The 21,885-nt window shown below is 40.8% G+C and overlaps 1 protein-coding gene across 1 annotated transcript in view; it reads left to right on the top strand.

The window, feature by feature from the left end:
- The window catches only part of CPLX1 (complexin 1), a 108,108-nt gene extending 95,871 nt beyond the window's left edge, over nt 1-12,237 (top strand). Inside the window, exon 4 of the mRNA XM_050987251.1 lies at nt 7,183-12,237. Coding sequence (XP_050843208.1) covers nt 7,183-7,380 — 198 coding nt within the window. The 3' untranslated portion in view covers nt 7,381-12,237. The remainder of the gene's footprint in view (nt 1-7,182) is intronic.
- The last annotated feature ends 9,648 nt before the right edge of the window (nt 12,238-21,885 follow it).

Genomic DNA, 21,885 nt, shown 5'->3' with positions numbered 1-21,885 from the left:
TTGTGCTGTACTGTGTTGGGCTTATCTACAGAAGCCAGAACAAGGATTTTTGTCCTGGAAAATTTTGCACTTATCTCTACACAGGCCCCCTCTCCAGCCATGTCTTGTTCATTGCCATGGCATGTTACTGCCAGTAATTCTTGGCTGTTATTTCCAGCATGGTTGGCTACAAAGCTATTGGGCTATCAGTGTTTGAGACATATATTTAGCCTCCTTGTCCTCTAGGATTCTACCTGTGGTGAAAGGTTCAGTGCCCAAGTGGACACCCAAGATGAGTGGTGTCCCCAGGGTTCAGTGTTGAACTGGCACTGTTCAGCATCTTTGTCAGTGACACAGACAGTGGGATTGAGGGCACCCTCAGCAGGTTTGCCACAGACACCATGCTGTGTGGGGCAGCCGCGTGCTGCAGAGAAGGGATGCCATCCAGAGGGACCTGCACTGGCTGGACAGGTGAGGCTGTGCAAACCCCATGAAGGTCAGAAAGGCCAAGTGCAAGGTCCTGTACCTGAGGCATGGCAATCCCAAGCACAGATCCAAACTGGGCAGTGCCTAGATTGAGAGCAGCCCTGAGAAGAAGGACTTGAGGGTGGATGAGAACTTTGACATGGCTCAGCAATGTGCACTTGCAGTCCAGAAAATCACACTGCATAAAAGCAGCTTGCATTAAAACCAGCTTGGCCAGCAGATCTAGGGAGGGCATTCTGTCCTTTTGTTGTGCTCTCATGAGACCTGTCAGGAGCTCTGTGTCCAGATCTGGGTTCCTCAACATAAGAAGGACATGGACCTGTTGGAGCAAGTCCAGAGGAGGGTCACAAAGATGATTAGAGGCCTGGTGCACCTCTCCTCTCTCCCATGGCTGGATGGGACTCAAAGCAAACTAGTCTAGTGGAAGGTGTCCCTGCCTGTAGGGAGTTTGGGATGATATGGATATATTTGTAAGGTCCCTTCCATCCCAAGCCATTCTATCCTATGATCCCTTTCTTTTGACTAGGTTTGTCTGGGCTGGTCTCTGTGGAAGCCAATGAAACAATTCCCCTTGAGCTGAGTTTGCAGAAAATTCAGAGATGGCTTCTGCAATCAGGAGCCTGATGCAGTTCTGGTTTTCACTTAAACAGCAACAGAGGACAGATATGATGTTGTTTTCAATCAAAGTTAACAAACAAGGCTTGTTGAGTACAGATCTGATCTCCTCCAGAGAGCAGTGCTTTATCTTGCACTCCATCTGCTGTGGAGCAGCCGAAAAGCAAATTTCATATCTATTGTTTAGGGTAGCACTACTCTTGGATGCTTGGGGCACTGGGTATTCCCGTAGGATTGTTCTGCAGTTCCACAGCAAATTGGAATGGAAACCAGGGGTGTGGTTCTCAGGCAGCAATATTGCCATGGAGGAGAAGGAAAGACTGCTAGATTCCCCCAGTGTCACCAGAAGAAGAGGCTGATGGGAGGGCAGTGAAGATCAGATGAGCCCTTTGAAATCTGCATCAGCATCTGATTTGTGTTTTTGGTGCAAGAGAAAACCTGCAGGCCTCTGTGTTTGCTGTGAGAGCTCCCTGAGAGAAACAGGGGGATAAGACTGAAGAACATACTGGAAGACCTGAAACAAGACAGGTCATGCAAGAAAAATTGCTGTGATTTTGACAGAGCTGAAAGCCTGAGATAGCACAGAGTAGCAAGGCATGTGTAGCCACAGGGGAAGTGGAACCTTGGATGAGGTAAAGGATTCAAAGAACATGAGTGAGGTTTACAAATAATCACTGCTGGAAAATGCCTGGAAAACTCTGACAGCCCCCAAGGAGATGCTTTTGGAACATCTTTTCTAGGAGAGAGGAGGATCTGGCTTTGCATCTCAAGTGTCCCCTACCTGAAGTTTAATTGTCCTCCTTTATTTCTCTCTGCCACCTCTCTCCTGAGCTGTGCTCCTGTTTGGCTCACACACAATTGAACAATGTAGTTCAGGACTGTGGTTGCCAGACTTTGCCTTGTTCTTTTCCATTATTAATCAGCTGTCTTCTGCTAACGCATTGACAGGGTCAGCAGAGCTGTGCAGCAGCATGCAGAGACAAGAAAACACCCACACCTACACTATACATTCCACACAGAGCCCCCACTCACACCCCCCACACACCCTCCTGGTGTGTCAGGGACTGAGACACCGTGCATTCTCTCTCATACCTTTCATTCCTTGCCACAGCTTGACATTGGCATGATTGCCCATGTGGCAGGTTGTGATTCTTTGTTCATTACTCCTCAGAAAGCAAAGAGATTATCTGGGGTCAGCGCGTCTGAGTTGCCCGAAACAGTCTGTGTAATTCTAGCGCTGCATGGCAGACCTTGCTCTCAAATGGGTTACTTGAGAGACAAAGACAGTGTCCTCCTTTCATATGTGTTAAAAGGCTCCCCCAAAAGTTTTCTGGGGACTAGTCCTCACTATCAAGCTCAGGATGATTAGAAAGACAAGTAGACCAACAAAAACAAACAAGCAAAATGAGCCAAATTTAGCTCAAAATAAAATCAGCAGATTTGAAGTGAAAGAAAAGCCAGGGAACATTTTTGGGCAGATCTACATCAAAGTAGGCTCTGTGCTTTAAACAGTGGTGAGAACAGTGTACTTGGAGCTCTGGGTTTCAGCACCCTCACCTCCTGTATTTGACAGCCTGTTCACTCACAGAGAGACCAAAGAAGTCATGTAGAAAGACTTCCAAGTTTGTACAAATCAAATAAAAGGGGAGTCTTTTTCTGTACCCTAGACTCTCAGAGATGTGGAACTAAACGTCAGTACTGAACTCTATCTATTGCTCTCAATTTGTTTCAGTCCTACATATATCATATATTCCTGGCAGAAAATGCCATGCATTAATGATGGAAAGATCAAAATTGGGCTGATGTTCTCTTTGGCAATGGAAGAGAAAAATAAGAACAAGTGATAAATAACGTCCAAAAGGACAGGTGAAAGATAAATCTATTTGCAGTGGCTACATATTTTCCACATTTTTTTAAGGCACTTCATGACAAATCACATTAGACATGAGGAGAAATATTTTAATTGCAAAGGATAGTTAAGTTCCAGAACAGGTGAGAGGTTTTCAGTGGTTGGAGTCTAAGAAAAACATTTATTCAGGTCAAGTTAACTCTTGAGATAAAATGATGTTCATGTTGCTTTTCCAGTGTCTTTTCTAACCATATGCTTTGAAGTCTGGCTATTTTTTTTTTTTTTTTGTGTGTTGAGGTTCAGAATATGTATGAAACTTAACAGACAGAGCTGTTAGTGTAGACTAAACTTTCATATCCCATAACATTTATAGGAAGCAAGATAAGGAATAAGCATTTAAATCTCTCAGTAGTTTTTCAAACCTTAGCTAGTAAATAAAGTAGTAATTCCAGAGATGGCTGTATCTGCCACGGCTGTTTTGACAGAGTTTCAGCAGTGCTCTACCTGCAGCTGTGCAAAACCACTGTGAAGTTCCATTCCCTGGAGAGATGACACCACTACAATTCACATGCCAACCTTTTCTCAGAAGACATAGCTCAGTGTTATGTGATACACAGTATTATTTCACACACCATTATTTCACACAGCATTATTTCATATGCAGTAATATTAGGACTGAGGTCCAGTTTCAAGCTCTCAGAGCACTTGGAGGGAAGGGTTGTTTCCTGACTTCTCTTGTCCCATCACATAGTCTTCAAGTAGTCATTGTATCCCCCATGAACCTTCTTTTTTTAGTTCTTTAGGTTTTTCAGATAAATTACTTGTTTCTAAGTAGGCAGTTCCAAATCTCATCCAAGGAAAATCACTCCCTTGCGTGTTTATTGCCACTGTCTTCCTGCAGAGTCAGTTCCACTCCTGACCCAAAAACATGCCATTATTTCTGCAAGTCTCTTAACTAGGATATTACTGTTTAGTCATTCCATGACCTAGATATTGCTAGATAAACTAGCTAAAATAGATAAACTATTTGCTAGATAAACTAGCTAAACTAGATAAACTATTTGCTAGATGTTCATTTTTAGTAGAAACTGTTAGCTTGTCTTAAGAAATTGTAATTGTATTTATGATAGGTTCACATTTTGGGCTGCCGATCCCATTGGCTCAAGAGCCCTCTACTCCCTGACAAGCTTAGTGTCATTATTTCAAATTTCCATAATGTTTGCAGTTCATGCACCCACTTTGCCTTGTGAAAAAAATGGAGGAATAAGAAAGAAAAGAGCTAGGGAGGAGGTTGATGTTGTATGTTAGTCTGGTCTTTTCCTGACATCCACTTAGTGAGTGTGGGTTAAGCCAAAAGGCCCGTGTATTTTTTCCCTACTCTTCCCAGCTGATGACTGACGACTCCAGGCTGACAGTATTCCCTAACATGACCCAGTGACAACAATCCCCATGCGGCCACAGATTAATAACTTCAGGAGTGGCAGGAGGGTGCACTTACTAAAAATTTTTCAGTATCTTCCTGGGTTAGGCCCATAATTCTACTCATAGTAGAAGACATGAATATGTGACTGAAGGCCAAGCAAGTAATGATACAACTTTGGATAGTAAATTTTGTGGGGTTGAGCCCTGAATAAAAATGAAACTATTCTCATCCCTTAAATTTTTTGGAAATTATGAAATATTTCCAATCCTCAGGAAAACCAGAGCACCATGAAGATTATTTTTAGCCATGTTTTTAAAAATAATTTGTTGACTTCACACAAATGATTTCATGAAAAAAATCCTTTTCTTCCAGGTGAAAACGCTTCTTTAAAATTTTTCTTATATTAAGACTTTAATTTCTATAATTTTATTTCCTGTGAAACAATTTCAAACCTAAAGTATGTCATTCACCTATGAATCTTCACAGCTTATATTTCTGTTAATGCAAAGCATTACAAAATACTACCAAATTTTAATAATATTACTGGTTTCTCATAACTGGTTGGTTTTATTCCACTCGCTCCTTCCTGTGAGCTGAATATTTGTTCAGCAAGTTCCTGAGCTAGAGGATCAATGCATCATGAGCTGGTACTTGTTTTGAGATGGAGGATTTGAAAGCATGCAGGGTACCTGTGTGTTACTATGATTTATCACAGGTGTCTCCACTACTGTTCCCCTCCAGCTGGTGAAGGAAGGCACAAGCTGCATATAATTTACACTGGGAATCACCTAGGAACATCTACCTGTGGGCTGAGAGTGAGAATGGGTCAGTGACTGCAATCTAGCACTGCATGTCATTCCATCTGTGTGGTAGCTGGTCCTGTGTTGAACCTCCTTTGTGGCGTACTGTCCTGAAACTACAAGTTGGTCAAATTCTTTGTCTCACATGAGAATGGAGATATCATTTGTCTTCAATACCTTTCCCATGAAATCAGGTGTGACCAGCACCCAGTAGGTTTAAAAATTTTAATACAAATGTCCTTAATGAACATTTTGGCGTGAGAGAATTGATTTAGAGAGCTAGAGTGTTTCAAAGCCACTGCTTTCAACTTTGCAGGCTGTCATCTTAAATAAAAATGACGATGGAGAAAGGAATCAAAAATAATGCCTTTGCTCAGAAATATTTAGGAGGTCAAGTCACACCCAACAACCCTCTGAAATCAGAAAGTCATGAATGCAGCAGTGCACTTTTGGTTTTACTGGTTAACAATTTGTACAATTTTAGAAGTAGAAAAAATGAAAAGAAAAAATTTTGAAAATAGCATCTAATTCATGTCTATTCAGCAGTAACGTTTTATTGATACTTGAAAATACTGAGTGTGTGGTACCAACTTAATTCTTTGCTGGTTTTGAAATCATATATAATTTTCTTTTCAATGTTGTTTTCAAGCGTATTCATGCGACGTGGATTGTAAGCAATTGCGCAGGTGTGTGTGAGGTGACTGGTGGCTGAGGAGCTGACAGTGAGCAGCCATTAAGGCAGCTTTTCAGAAGGTAAAATGGATAAACAGAAGAATACTGCTGCTAGACAGGGAGCTGTGAGCTTGGGGACTGCAAGCATCCTTGAAATGTACAGCTGGCCTCTTTGAAGCACAGCTGGGCACTGAGAAATGGAACACTTCCTGTGTTTCCATCATGGTCGTGGTACCAAGAAAGTTTAACCTCCGTTTATCATCAGAAAAAGTGGAAGCAGTCTGGGATATTTGAATTGATCTGAATAAAGAGAGCAGGTCTCTGAACAACCTGACCTAGCTGAAAATGTTCCTGCTCACTGCTTGGACTGGTTGGCCTTGAAATTCACCTCCCAGCCCAACCCATTCTGTGATTTGATAATACAGAGGATAGCTTGCAGGTAGACATTCTGTTCTAGATTTGCATGTGGCAGTTTAAGTTGATTTTTTTTTTCTTGTGTATCACCTTAATCTCTGAAGTGGTGCAAACACTTATGGAAAGAGCAGCATATGCATATGTTTAGTCCTGTGTTAAGTCTAGCCTCTTGAATGTAATATCATAAAATAAGATTCTGGTTACTTATGTAATGTCGTAGTGGCATGATGCTAATTCTTAGTGGAAGTAGCAAATTTCAAGTACCCATTCTACTCACAGGGTTCAGAGTGTTCCTCTTCAAATAGTATGTCAATTGATTTTCTCATGATGGGTTATTTTCACAGAGCTCTTTCTGTCCCAGTTATAAAAAGAGAGCATGAATGAATGTTATAGGATATGTCCCACATGAGAATATCTAAAACTGTTGTCTTCACTGCCGCCCTGTTTGTCCTGACCTGTTTGCTTTCTTTTGTTGGTAACTATTTTTCCCTGAAGTTTTGCCTTATCTATAAACTATAAAATGCTGCAGACGGACTTTCGAAGTCATTGCGGATGATGGACCTAAGCATCAGACTTGTTAACAGAAAAGAGGAGGATCAACATCAGTAGAATGCCACTCTAACACTTCACTAACCCAGAGATTATATTCTCTTTACTGGTGACCCATGGCTGCATAGTACCCTTTTCTCCCCTGTGCTTGCTTCTAAGGGACCTCAGCATCTTGTCTTGTGAAGGCTATCCATCCAGTGGGCTATACTTAGTGGAGGGCTGTTAGTATGGATGTTTTTAGTGTCTGTGTAAAAGAGCAAAATGAAAATATGTGATGTTCTTACTGCAGAATATGAGGCACTGCATGCAATGGCTGGCTTCATCAGCCATCCTGTTCAGCAGATGTGTTATTTCTCATATTATGATTCAGACAATGTGTTATCTCTCCCCTGCAGTATGGGATAAAGAAGAAGGAAGAAAAGGAAGCAGAGGCCCAGGCTGCACTGGAAGCTAATGCTGAAGGGAGTCTGACACGCCCAAAGAAGGCGATCCCTCCTGGCTGTGGGGATGAGGAGGAGGAAGAAGAAGAGAGCATCCTAGACACAGTCATCAAATACTTACCAGGGCCCCTGCAGGACATGTTCAAGAAGTAATAGCTGCAGACTGTTAGATGGGCATAAACAGTACTGCAAAGGATTTCTCTTTTGCCCAATGGGGATTTACAATCTTGCCATTCATCCCGCAGTCCTCCCCACCTCTGCCCTCTACTGCTCACTAGGAGTCCCTTCGCTTCCCATTCCCTTCCAACTGCCTCTTTCCCTTTCCTCTGCCCCAAGACTCATCCATTCCTTAATTTTGTACATAGTCACATCCAGTAGATGCCTCTGATTGGATGTAAAGATTAAAAAGCTGCAGACTACACAACTTTTATTATAAGCCATAGTACTATGTATGTTAAATACGGCACTGCACATCAAGCATAGAAAAGGAACAATCTCATTTCCATCCAATGCAAGAAGGAGTGCTCACTAAGTATGAACAGTGGCCTATTTAATTTTTAAAATTTATCTTATTTTTATTATTGATAATAACTAGTCATTATTATATTGTTCCTATTGATTGGGTCACATTAGCCATGTTTTTGTTGAGCATATCTGCTCTCGGAGGGATATCTCAGTTCTGCCATGGAAGCAGAGCTTTTCTGTTTTAATTCCATCTGTGACATAAATAAAAGATCCTTTGGAAAGTAAATCATGCATGATTTACACAGCTGACATCACTCAGAATTGTGGAAGAAGTGAGTCATCTGCCCTCAGATGCTGTAGAAGTTAAATGCCTCAGAATCTAAGCAAGAGTCATGTTACTTTGGGAATTAGCCATACATTTACCTTGAATGAGCAAATTGGTCAGGCACTTGCCATACAGAGAGCTGAAACCATAGAAGAGGGCACAGTGCTCTGGTAGAGGACCTCCCCAACCCCTCTGAAGCCAATGACAAGTGTATTTGCTGCTCTGTTTAACCAATCTTCCTCTTTCTGCCATATTCAACCATCCCGTTTCCAGCAGTGCTTGCAGGGTGGACATTTGGGTTCCAGCACACTGTCGTGGCTGTGTCCTGCCCACTCTTTCCTGCAGTGTGTGGGGGTGTGTGGTGGTCTGAATGTTAGTCATGGCAGATCCATAAATATCCATTATCTTTACTGTGCTAAATTACTGCATTGCCTTGGGGAGGTCACTTATTTTCTGCCCCACTGAGATTCTGCAACTGTAAAATGTAGGTTTCAGTCTCTACCTACTGTAAAAGCATAAAGTGAGGATGCTTCTTAGTGCTATGCAGGAGCTAGTTAATATTACAGAAGTGTGTGGTATCCCTTGATGCTAGCAAGGTGGGAGATTTTTTCTCACCATTATCTTTGTGGCCTTTTGCAGACACAGGTACAGAGGTCTCCACTGTAGATATCACATAATTGCATAAGAAAATCCAAATTCTGTGGGAGATACTGACTTGGTAATACCTACATAGATTCAATACATAGATAGACCTATTTTGAACACAGATCCTCATGACCAGATATCTGGCTTGTCATCTGAAGAGCTAATACTGAAATTTTGCATCTGGCTAGGTCTCTGTAGTCAATTCTGTAGACTTACCATCTCAATCTCACAATCTTGTCAGGAGAGTCAGGATTTGGCTGTCAGAACTGGCATTGCTTGTCCCTGTCCTAGGAGCAACAAAAATTTCCTAAGTACATGGATGAGATTTGAAAGGAAATATACTCTTTCTGCTGGCAACAAAAAGAAGGATAATATCAGACACTTCATTATGTACCTCAATTAAGCATTTTACTTCAATGGATTTTCTTTTCACTCATTCAGTGCAACTGAATTTAGGCAAACATCTCAATATTATCCTCAATAAGATATTTTAGAAGACATCACCTTTTCAGGTAAGCAGAAGAAATCTGTACCATGGTTAAGGAATTGAGCATGAGAGCTCTGTATCTTCTAGTAGCATCAGTTGCAATAGGAAAAGAGTATTTTAAAAGAGAATAAATATACTATGCCCTCCTCACACAATTTTTATTCAGGTGTTACAGTCCTTGCTTCTTCTCAAATAATTTCAAAGATAACTTTCTATTGAATCCAAGGCAGAGGCTGAAGAGGTTTGACTGATATACAAGTCAGAACAAGCTGATAAAGATGCAACTTGTTTCAGGCTGGATCTGTAAAAAAGACTTGTTTGTTCAAGTACAAGCTGCCAAGGGCTATCCAGAAGGCAAGTTTTACTCATTTGGATAATGTCAGTGGGACTTTTTTCCACCTAACTTTAATTTAAAGCAAGATGACTGCTTCCCTCCTGAGACTTTCAATAAACCCAGAACACTTTATGAATCTGTGCTTGGGTACAGCATGGTAGTGTTGAACAATTTACCATTTTCAAGGAAGAGTGTCCTACTCACCCCATGCAAATTCTGCAACTAGTTATTTGAAGCTGTTTAAGTAATTCTCACAAAATTGGAAACTCTCTTTCCATCACAGGGGCAGCAGCTCATTTTTATGCTCTGCTAGAGTGTCCAACATCCTCAAAAGCTAAAAGGCAAGAGCCTGGCTCTTTGTTTCAGCCACTCATGGGTCGCTAGATCTCCTAACCTCGATCACTGAGACATATAGACATCAATACTTTTGAAATGCCTTGATTAATCTCTGTGGCACACATCCTCTAATTCATAAGTAAAACCAGCAGAAATGTGCCTGTGCTAAAATGAACACATTCATTCATATATTCCCCTGGCCTTGTGCTGGAGAACTCTGCAAACAAACAAACAGATGAGAAGATAAGCTTATTCCACTTTACTTTGGCTTTTCTCTACCACTTGCTTGCTGACCTTTCCCTAGCCCCCATTACTGATTCCCTTCCTCTTCCAACCAAATACTGTTCCTGATGTAAGGTCAGAATTTTCTGCCTAGCATTCTCCTTGCAGAACGTTAGTGCTCTTTGTTTTCAGTCTCTCTGGCAGCTTGATGTGCATGTTTGTGCACACATCTGTGGAAGGTGGGGAAATTGGAGAAGATGGGGAGAAGAGAGAGAGAAAGGAAGAGTGTTTGGTACCATTTTAGATAATTGTGCCTCAGCAGCTATGGCATTGAATGACTGGTCTAAGTCAGGATCTTGTGTAGACTGTAGTAAAATTTCTTAAGTTGGTAGTGCTATCCATGGGCTCAGAACACTAAAAATGTTGCCCTTGTGAGCTGAGCTCCTGAGTTGTGTGAACATCTGGACTGAACCCCTGAAGAGGGCCATAGAATCACTATACTGAGTCATAGAGGCTTCATTCCAGGTTCACAAAGCAGGAGGGAAAGGGAAGGTGGTTTATTAAATAGTGTTTACTGAGTCTTTTTCATTGTGGAGGCTTCCCAGTTAAGCCATTTCATCATTTCTGTATCTCAGCTAGCCACACCTGCACCAGCCCTTCCTCCACTGACAGGAGAGAGTTCATCCAGGTGTGAGCTGCTAGTTCCCATTTTCCTTTTCTTGCCATGAGAAACATGACAGAAGATCTACCACAGGTACTGGACAGGTTTTGCTTGGTTTTGCTTCACATAACTTTGGCATGATGCATGAGAGTGGACCTCTCCTCAAGTCATTCCATGGTCCTGAAGTGCCTAAGCCATGCTAAACAGACTCGAGAGGAAGGCACTCTCCCTTCTCTTCTGTCCATCTATTTCCCTTCCCACTCAGAACTGGTAACAAGGGACAGACACCTTTGACTCATGTGTGGATGTCAGAAGCATTGTCTCACACACTTCTCCCCTTGGCACTCAAGCAGGTGATGAAGCACTTAAACAAGAGACCAAAGAGAAGCATGGTTCATTGTTTGGATTCTGAATATCTTTTTGTCTTTCATGACATTGTTTTATTTGCATCACTGGTCTGTTCAATCTCAGGTAAATGAGGTATTTTAGTTTTATGACTTGTTTTTATTTACACAGAAAGGTTGTTGGCTAGACACTGCAGTCATTTTCCCTCACAACTCCAAGACCTTACAGATTAGTAAAAAAATAAGTCAAAGGGCCTTCTCATTTGGAGGGTAAATGATTTAGTTTGCTATTGACCTGGAGAACTCACATTTATATGTAGAGAAAGCCATATGAAATCAGACTGCAATATTAATTATCAATGCTACTCTTGTGTTTAAAATGAATAAAACAAAATATAAGATCATGTGCTTAATCACTTTGGAGTTCCTCTGTCTATGTTTCTAGTATCATACATTGGCTTAGAACCTTCCCAGCCTCTCTCCTTCATCTAGAAAGACCATACCAGTGCTGCTGAATACATCTTTTTGCCAAGCTTTTTGTGCTAGAAAAAGCATTGTTAGAAATTAGCTGTTGTGATCTAAATGTAACGTCTTCTGTATCTGAAAGTTGTCTGTATTTGTTCTGAATATATGTTATCAAGATAACTGTTTCTTCATGCACTGAGTTAGTAAAATGTTTCAGTACTGTCATTAAAAAAATTGCCTGTTTCTCTCTTTCATACACACAGAGCAAAGTTTAACTTAGTCATGCATTTTCTAGTAGAAATGCTCCCCAGCTTTCTTTCAGATGCATGCAGTACTTGAAAATGATTTAAAGTAGAGACATTGTGAATGTGATTTTAATTTGTTATTTTACTGGTATTTTTTCCTGCATGATGTGGGTAAATGGTATGATGTTCTTTGAAAATGGAATCACAGCCAATAAAAAGCCCCAGTGATTTCATAAATTGTTTGAAATGCTTTCCTGTGAAATTCCTATCAGGATACATTTGGAAACTGAAGCATGGTTGCTCATATACAAATAGAATGGTAAGAGAATTGAGGAGCAACATGGATGTTATTTGAATAAATATACTCATTATTTCATTTGTCAGAAACACTGATGATGTTTGATGTGTACAGGTGATTATCAAATTTTAAATAAGTTTTGCTATTAGGAATTAGTTTTCTTTAAGAAGAGCAGAACAACACTCCTTTGAAAGAAACACGGACATTTAGCTATGGTGTAGTGAGAATATGTTTGGATCGTAAGACAAAAAGTGTAAACGACTGATTTGCCATGACATTAAATGTATCTCAGGATCCAGAATTTGTGATATATACAGCAAAACTCTTTGAATGGCAAATTCCACACCGCTAAGCCTCATTTTACTTGCTCAGGTACAAATCATTAGCTGTTGTGTTCAGCGTGAGCATTGCATCACATTATAAAAAGATATTGCCATACATCTCATAGGAAAACCCAATACCCTTTTGCCTACCCTTCCTTGGGACCATTGTTTGATCATTCAGTTTTTTGGGGTGTTTTACTAACAGAAGCAGCCACAGGACTGTCATGGAGAATCTGCCCATATTATTTATGTGCCAGAACACCTGCTCAAAATTTGAGCCCAACACTGCTAAAACTGACCCATGCTAGTGCTGCTGCAGGCTATGAGTTCAAGGGCAGGCTCTCCATGTACTTCAGGTTCCAGGCAAGGTCTGTGTTTAACAAAGTTAACAGGGCAAGAAAATGCCATTCACTGGTTTCCCCAAGAAAGAGACAGCTCAAGGGAACCAGAACTATCATATCAGACAAGTGTTGGGGACAAGATCCAGATACTGGAGAATGAAAGCTGGTGATTTTGAAAGGCTTCATTTTGCAATGGAGGTAAATGATTCTTTTTAAACAGCTTCTGCTTTCTTGTTTAAAAAATAATAATAAAAAAGAAAGATAAATTCCAGTGGTTAGGCTGGTGCAATATACCTTTTCCCATTTAAAAAGTACATTTTGTCAGGTAAAATCCTCTCCAGGGAAAAACAAAAAAAAAAGAAATCATCATGAGGGCCTCTGGAGTTAAAAATTACTTCAGTTATGAAGATGCATTAGTGATTTATTTCTCAGACACTGATCCTGTGATGAAATGATTAGCCCTTCTGCAAGCTCCTTTTCTTCACTGACAGCAGTGGTGGCATGGACTACATACTTGGGGGAAATATTTAACCTCTAAATGAAAGTCTGGGTGGAAAGATACTCATCATGGTCCTGATTAAGTCCATTTTAATGTGTTAATTTTATTTTCTTCCTGAAGTGCCCCGGGTGATCTAGGCTCCATAAAGCTCTCTCTGAAAATGTGATTTAAATGAAGGCTGCTGAACAAAGCTGGCACAATTCTGTTCTGTATATTGGGATCCCCAGTGGTTTGTGGCAGCCATAAACATCCCCAGTTAAAAAATCCCAACTGAGATTTTTATTTCTTCTGTAACTGACCTTCCCCTTTTCAATAAAAAACCAAAAAACCCACCACAACCACCACCAAAAAACCCGCCAAAAACCCCACATCAAGAACATAACTGCATTGGGGTGTTCCTTGTTGAAGATAACTCTGCTACAGCCTGTCACCTGTCATTTTACAGACAGTTTGAGGCAGGTGGTAAAAGTATATCTGAAAAAGACAAATGGCTGGAACATGTGATGTCAAACACCCATGCTTTCCTGAGCCCTTGGTATTGAAAAGCTGAATTCTGCTAGTGCTGTGAGATGGAAACATTTTTTTCATTTGAGATTTGCTTTTCTCAGAAAATCTATTTTTGTATGAGAGGGTCAGATATAACATTGTATTTGGGAACCTCGAGCTGCAGCAGCTGAGCATATTTTGAATTAGAAAAGGACTTATTTAAAACCTGTGTGGTGAGCATTTCAGCTGGGCTATGAGAGGTTTAGACCATCACAAACAACAACTGTCTTGACTGAAAGTATAGTTCATTTCTATTAAATTTTTAATAAAAATTATCTTTAAACTAACAGATAATAGAACTTATCTTTCCAATTTTTCAGCTGCTGGCCAAAAGAGTGAAACCCAAGAAAGGCCAGTCTGCACAAAATGGAAGAACATGTACTGAAATGTAATTAAGGTATTCATGCTTCATATTCTGTTTCAATTTTCACTTTATTTTTGCTGGAAATAGCCAAAGTATGTGTACGATCATTTCTAATTTGTTTATGTGTGTCATCCGTCTGAAGCTGGTGTATGGCTGATATGGGACTATCAGTTTCATAGCTGGATAAGCTGTGAATTTTCTGCATATACAAACCCAATATCTAGCAGCTTGCTTTTAAATTATTGAAATTGAGACACATTTTCAGGTTTCCATATCTTATCAAGACCTGAGCAGACGCTCATCAGACATTCACCCCTCAGCCACAAAGAAACCTCTTTTTTGCAAAGAATGAGCATGGCAAATCATAGAATCATGGAAGGAAAAGACTTTTAAAATCATCAAGCCCAGCCATAGATGTAGCTCCACCACTATGCTTACCATTAAACAATGTCCTTGAGGGCCATATTCAGGTGTTTTTAGAATACTTCCAGGAATGGTGACTCCACACACTACTTCCCCATTCCAGTCTGTTTCAATGTTCTATAATTCTTCCTTGGGGAAAAAAAATTAAAAAGAATACCCTAATATCTAGTCTAGACCTTACGTGGGGCAACTAGAGACCATTTCCACTCACCCTGTCGCTTGCCACCTGGGGAAGAGACCCACCCCTACCTGGGTACATCCGACTTTCAGGCAGCTGTAGAGGGTCATAAGGTCTCCCCTGAGTCTCCTTTTCTCCAGGCTGAACACCCTCAGCTGCTCCTCACAGGATTTGTGATCCAGATCCTTGGCAGCTCCATTGCCCTTCTCTGGGCACACTCATCCAGGGATCAATGAGAAGAAGAAGACCAGCCCCAAAACTGAGCCCTGAGGAGCCCCACTTGCAAGTGGTCCCCAGATGGATGTAACTCCATTCACCACCACTCTCTGGCCATCCTGACAGTTTTTTACCAAGGAAACAGTGCACCATGGAAACACTGCTTCACCAGGAGAATGCTGTGGGAATCTCAGACTAAATCTGAACATTTTGAAGTGAATGCACTTAGAAATAAAAAGATTAATAGAGATTGATTCTCTGAAAAAATATCTTGCTACTGAAACTCATCTGGGGCACTTGGGGGACAAAACCCATTATTATCTCTTTAAAAGTAATATTTGAAGAAATTCTAACACATGAATTGCCAACTGACAATCAAGTTACAGACTGAAAGCCTTTCTTAATGCTAAATGGAAATGAGATGCAAGGCATTTGGAAATTTTTCACTTTTTTTTATAGTATAGTGTTAGGAAACTCCTAATGTTCTCATATTTTTACCTAAAAAATAAAATCATTCCTTTCCTTGTGGTATTGCAGCTTTTTTTAGTGTGGACATGAGCCAGACTAGCTTAATAGGCTATAACAACAAGAGGGGAAAAAAATGCCCACAACACATTTAAAATAATGGGCAAGCAGATGGTAATTGCTCATGAGTTTGGGGTTGGTTTTTTTCTTGTTTGTTTTGTTGTTGGTTTTTTGTTGTTGTTGTTGTTGTTGTTAACTCGACAGAGCTCTGCACTACATTTGGAGGAGAAAAATGAGAGTAGAATATTTTAGTGGAAATTTCCTAAGCAGACTATACTAGCTCTCTTACTTACTGTGGTTTTGAAAGATAGCTCAGCATGAACACTAAAATCATGCACAAAAGCAGGTTGTGGAGATCTACCCTCGTGCAAAGCAAAAAGACAGAACACTGCCCATTGTAAGTTCACTTGAGCAGGGGAAGCTAGAGTAACAGAGTTAATAATTTTCACCCATTGGTGAAGTGAAAGTAATGATACTGAACCATCTTTGAGCTGTTCCAGCAAGGCACACTGTCCTTTACATAAGCAGCCTTCTCTGAGGACTCTTGAAACAGATGTCAACAACATTGAAGGAATCTATGTCAGAAAGACTCCTGGGAACGAAGATATGAAATAGATTAAAATTATATCACTTACTAAATGTTGCTGCAGGTTCTAACACCAAGAATATTAATGAGAGCAACCTAGCTGATAGTCAGATATTTAAATACATATATTTTTAGATGGAAATTTATTTACCTGCTTTAAATTCTACACCAGACTTAAGCAGTGGAACACATGGAGTGCTCCCTTTAAGAAGCTTAGCAAATGGGAGACATAGTCAGGTCAATACAGTTAAATGTTCATTGATGGTAAATCTTACGTGTTGGTGACTTTTTGCCCTTCTGCATGAGCTGATTTAAGCCTCTTTAAAGGTGACCAGAGAATGACCACCTTTCACTTAGAATTTTTTTATATGTCAGGGACTACAAGTGTTTTCCACTCAAAAAATTTCTCTAAGTCCTCATTTCCTTTTTTGAGTGCTGAGAGAAGACAGTTCTGCATCACTTAAGGAATTCAGCAGAAGTTGTTCGTTGTTAAAGGGTTGTTAAAGTAAGTCTCAGCAGAAGTAGAATGTCAAGTACCTCTACATGAGTTCTTCTTCCAGGTCAGGGCCAAGGATCTTCAGGAAGAGCAAGAAGACAAAATTCTTGGCTTTTTAAAAAAATTTTTTGGTCAAAGCAGATAAAGAATAAAACTCTAAAGGCTTAACATATTAGTAAATAACGTAAGAGATAACAAAAATCAAAGCTTTTGCAAGACCCCTTCCTGCCTCTTTCCCATTAGTAGCTCTGAGTGAGGGCCCAAGAGAGGCTATAGTCAGCATGGAAAGCAGCACTTAGAACAGAGCAAAAGCCAAGTTTATTGTGAGTGATGTTCCCCAGCCCCGTGACTGCTCATGGTCGCTGTCAGACAGGTGACAGGAGGTTTCCAGTGTAGAACAGTTCCCCATGAAAGCAGGCTGGGCTGCATCCAGGGTTTTAGATATCAGCTGTAGTTGGGATAGAGGCACAGGCCTGTCAGGAGCCCACTGCCCAGCAGATCTCCTGTGCCAGAGCATGATTGTCTGGTCAAGAGAGCAGAAATGTGTGTGAGAGAGAGAGCATTGCATTGAGAAAGTGGCTTACTGTGCTAAGTACACATCATGTTTCTCCACTGATGACCATGAAAGACCTCTTAAGCCCCGACTACCCTATCTTCTAAATTCCCGGCTTGCTTCTTTCCAGGGTGCACAGATTTTACGACTAAATAAAAGCAAAAGTTATGAGGAAGGGCACAAACAAATACTAATAGTGATTTGGCGTACTATGGAGCAAGAAAAGGCTGCTGAGCAAGGCTGAAATGTTAAACATTTCAACATCTCCTTGAAATGTTCTGGAGAGACAAGGCTAGGGTACACACCTCTCCTTTCTGCAGTTTGTGAGTCTCTGCACAGTTGCTCTTGGCAGTGCTCCTGCTTGCTGACAGTGAAGGACTTGCAGTTGCTAGGGGAAAGGTTTCATAAACCTGAGAAGCTCAGGGCTCGGCTATGGAAATATTGGAAGAGCTTCACAGAGCTGCTGCATTGTCTGCTGATCTCTCATGTCAACTAATCTCTGCCAAAAACCATATTTGCCTTCCTTGCCTAACAAAAAACCACATTTGCCTTCCTTGCCTAACAAAGAGCTGTTTCCTGCTCTGCCTCGTGATTACCGAGAAACACGTAGCATACTCCAGATCCCAGACCTACATATCACATAATTGTCTTTCCAAACCTCTCTCTTTTTTACCTGGAAAGAGAAAGGATGAGACATTTCCAGGTCAAAACATTTTTGGCCAGCTCCACCCTTGCATTAAATGATTCCTATCTCCATTGCCATGTTTGCAGGATTCATTCCTTCTGTGTCTGTCTCTTGACGTGGAGCTGGGACCTCCACCCTCACTACCACCAACTTGTAAGATTAGTAGCTTCTTTGTTCCCTTGCCAGTTATGCCAGCCATGTCAGGCATGCTAGAAGCTTTTCCCAGGCAGAAAAGAAGCTGGTGAGAATTAAGTTTCAGGCAGTGGAGCAGGCTGTACAGCCCGGCCTTCAAGGAGAGCTTGGCAAGCAGATGTCCATATTTGTTCTGGGAGACCCCCCCCAGAAACTGCACACTGTGCCAGCAGGTTGCCCAGCTGTCACTGGAGCACAGAAGGTCAGTGGCAACACTCAGCATCTTCATTCTTTGCTTTCTGCTTCCATGCTTTTTTCCTTCTGCCTAACGGCATCCTGATTATTTGGTTATCAATATGTTTATGGAGAACCTGGGGCCTTCTCAGCCTTCTGGGTATAGGACACCTCAAATAGGACACCTGAGCTCTCACTGAGTTTCCTTGCTTTTGGGGTAAAAATGCCAGGACATTCCTTCTGCCTAGGAGCCTAGGATTTGTTTATTGTGAGTGGTAGGCTTAAGAAATATATTTTTCTGCCAGGCTTTCTCCATTTCTTTCCCAAGAGTGAGAGCTTCACCCAGGTTTTTGCAACATTTTTAAGTGCAGTCACCCCAGAATGTTTAAATAAGAAAAACAACAGACAGCCACATCTGTAAGCTCGTACTTGGAGCTAATGCACATCCACTTTTCCCCAGTGTGTTGCTGTTTGGCAGAGAAAGTCTGGCTCTGATCCACCCTAGGTCTCTGCAGGCATTTACAGTGCTCTGGTTCATTAATTGGTGGAGACTTAAGCTTACATCTTTCACAGGCTGCCCTGCTATTGCCAATAGACTTTGTCAGTTGACAGTGAAGAAACTCTATTTATGCTTCTCCAAGGAAGACCTTCATGTTCTAGGGAGGGAAAAAAACCCCAACAACTCTCATCTTCAGGAAGATTAACTATACTAAGCTTCCCATGCTCTTGGGATGGTATTAATGTGATGAAAAATGACAGATTAACAAGAAATTTACCCATATTAATAAGCCCAAAGATGGCTTGGCTATGGGGAAATTAATTTTAATTGATTCATCAAACAATGCACATTCCTGCCGTTTCCCAGTGGGATCAGAGATACTTATCTGACAAAACTCTCCAATACCTAAAACTTTGAATTGTCTTAACAAAAAATGCACTGCATCCAAAGCCAGGTCTTTAGGTTCAAAGCAATTCTGAGCGGCACTGAGGTCATGTGAGCGGTCATCTTCTCAACATGACTGTCACTCTGCCACCCTCTGTGATGAGACTTTATAGAGAAACACATTCCTGCAGGACCATGGGTGCCATGTGACTGTAGCATACCCCACTCGTGCCAAATAGAAGCTGTAATGTTTTGGCCACTACTGCGAGGCAGCAGTGTGGGCAGAATGTGGTACAAGTAACACTGAGATTAATGGAGGGGAGAACCAGACAGCACTGGGAAACTCTCAGCTTTTGCAGAATAACTGCTAAAGACAAGTTGCTTTCCAGGGACATGTTGGTAGTGAACATATTTTAACTGTGTCACGAGCTCTTGTGAAAAGTTAAGGCAGAAGATGCATGGCTATGGTACACCACTGAGACTTGGCTCCACAGAGTAGGAGTTCCCTCCATAGCTCCCTCCTTCTAATCTCCCCTTGTGGTCAGGTGTGCTGTGGAAACGTCTTTTTAAGAAGATAACATACTATTATATCCCTGTGAGTCACCAGATACAGCTTGGCTCTTCTTTGGCAAGGAGACATTGAGAAAAAAGAGCAACCAAATGTCCTTGTGTGAAGTAGAAGGTATCTTCCAAAAGAATATGAGATGGGATGGAGCACGGATAAGGAAATTCATAATAACAAGGTTTACACCTTCCTTGGAGTCCTGCACATATTCTGTGAAGTCATTCCCTAAAGCTAAGAGTGACAAATTGAAGCCCCAGTTAGCAATGTTTCTCTATCATTTCCACAAAACAACATCTATCAATTTACTTGGCAATTACTCTCCAATTTTCTCTTAAATTCAAGATCAGATATAAAGCACAGGATGATTTTTTTTTATAATATTGCATGTAAAATGGCAAAATTAAATGAATTAGATTTTGTTTTTAGCCTCTGCCTTAGATCTCTTCCACATACAAAACATGCCATAAAAGGAGTGCTTGTTCACAGTGAGATTGTTGGTTAAAACACAAAAACCAAACCATGCCCACTGTACATGGAAATAACTTCTAAGTGCAGTAGTCACTACCAAGCACTAGTATTTTAGTAGCAACCACTGCAGAAAAAATCCAGTGAGGCCACAACATTCAAACTAGGCATTACTTTGAATTTTAGCATTACAGCTTACCAGTACTTTAAAAAAATGTTGGTTACTTTTGCAGCTGGACAGAAGTTAAACTGTTGAAGACAAAGGGTCGGGGGGGGGGGAAGGCAGGACAGACCAATAAATGAGGTATGGATTTCATTGCAGTCACAGTTTTGAGGATGAAAACCTTTAAGCAAGTGTAGATTTGTCACTGTCAAGGAATTTCTTGAAAATAACAATTACAACTGATGGGAGAAGTGGAGGAGCTAATCCCACAGCAATAAACACAGCCTTGAAAACCTCCCTCCCATACTAAGGACAAGAACTGAATAAACACTGTGGAGCTAATAGGAAGCTGCAGATGAAAGCACTTGTCAGAGCTGGCTATGAGTGAGTCTGACCTATTAAAATTACCCAGAAAGTCCACCTGGGAGAAAAGGCTGCTATAGAACATGCAATCAGTCAAACACACTCAGATACACACATATGCCAGGCAAAATAACCTAGCTCATTAGAAAACCTGCTAAAGTTATGTCACTAACTGAGCACTGAGATCTTGCTAGCAAAATTCTCCTTTCTCATTGACAAACATGACGTGAGTGCTTATTTTCCCTTGAACCTTTTTCTTGGTTTTGAGACCTAGCTAGTAAAAGGTATCACTAAAATAAAACGAAGATTCAGTATTTGGTGTCTCATCCTCCTCTTAGGATACTCTGTGGCTGAGACAAAAACACCCTGATTGAGTACAGGGTGACAGAGGAACAATGCTCTTCTTCATGCCCTGGGGAAAATCTGGCTTGTTCCAAGTGAAGGTGAATTGCATTTCAGAGGAAGAATGCTGCAGCATGGAGAAAAAAAGGTGGACTAGGAGCTAGGTCACCAGACCAGGCCTGTGTGGCTTTTCTCTGCCTCTTCCTTTTTGTTTACTTTCACCTCAAACCTAGAAATTTTGCTCTGATGTTTATTTTTCAGCTGCTGTGTGCCAGTGTGTCTTCAGGTGTTTGGGACTATGAGACACTCCTAGAATATAAATCATGATATAGATATTTATTTACATTGAAGAAGAAAACTGCCAAGACAGAGCTGAACCTGCTTTCAAAATAAGACAAATTTAAATACATAGAAACTGGGTGTTAATCCATGCCATCCTATGGCATGGATTAATTATTAGATTCCTCTTGCAAGGGAAAAAAAATCTTAGACTTCAAGGAGTTTTCTTTCTGCAGAAACTTCTAGAAAGAGGCTGTTTCAGACTGAAATCTGCATGAATTACAAATGCAAAATACATGAGGGTATCAAATTTTTAAAACTATCAAAATGCTCAAGGGGATGCTTCCACATATAGAAAAATGTTCTCTCATCTTTATGTTACATGCTGGAAGATGGGACTTCTGCAAAAGAATAAGCATAAAATTTAGATACATAGTCAATAACCATCAAGACTTTTTAGAAAAAGAGAAATCCACAGACAGTAAAAACTTTTTCTGACCAAACATGGGCAATAGTAGATTTTAACCACATGCTTATTGTGCATATCAGTGTGCTGCAGGTTAAGAAATGACAGTGCTGTTTAAAATTGATGAGAAGACCAGAATAGTGTCATGCAGTTTAACTGAAGCAGAGCAATGAGAGGATCCTTAGTTAATGAGCTAAAGAATAT

The sequence above is a fragment of the Serinus canaria genome, chromosome Z (genome assembly GCF_022539315.1).
Source record: "Serinus canaria isolate serCan28SL12 chromosome Z, serCan2020, whole genome shotgun sequence".
Lineage (NCBI taxonomy): Eukaryota > Metazoa > Chordata > Aves > Passeriformes > Fringillidae > Serinus > Serinus canaria.
The sequence above is the reverse complement of the archived record's forward strand: the minus strand, read 5'-3'. Positions and strand labels throughout refer to the sequence as shown.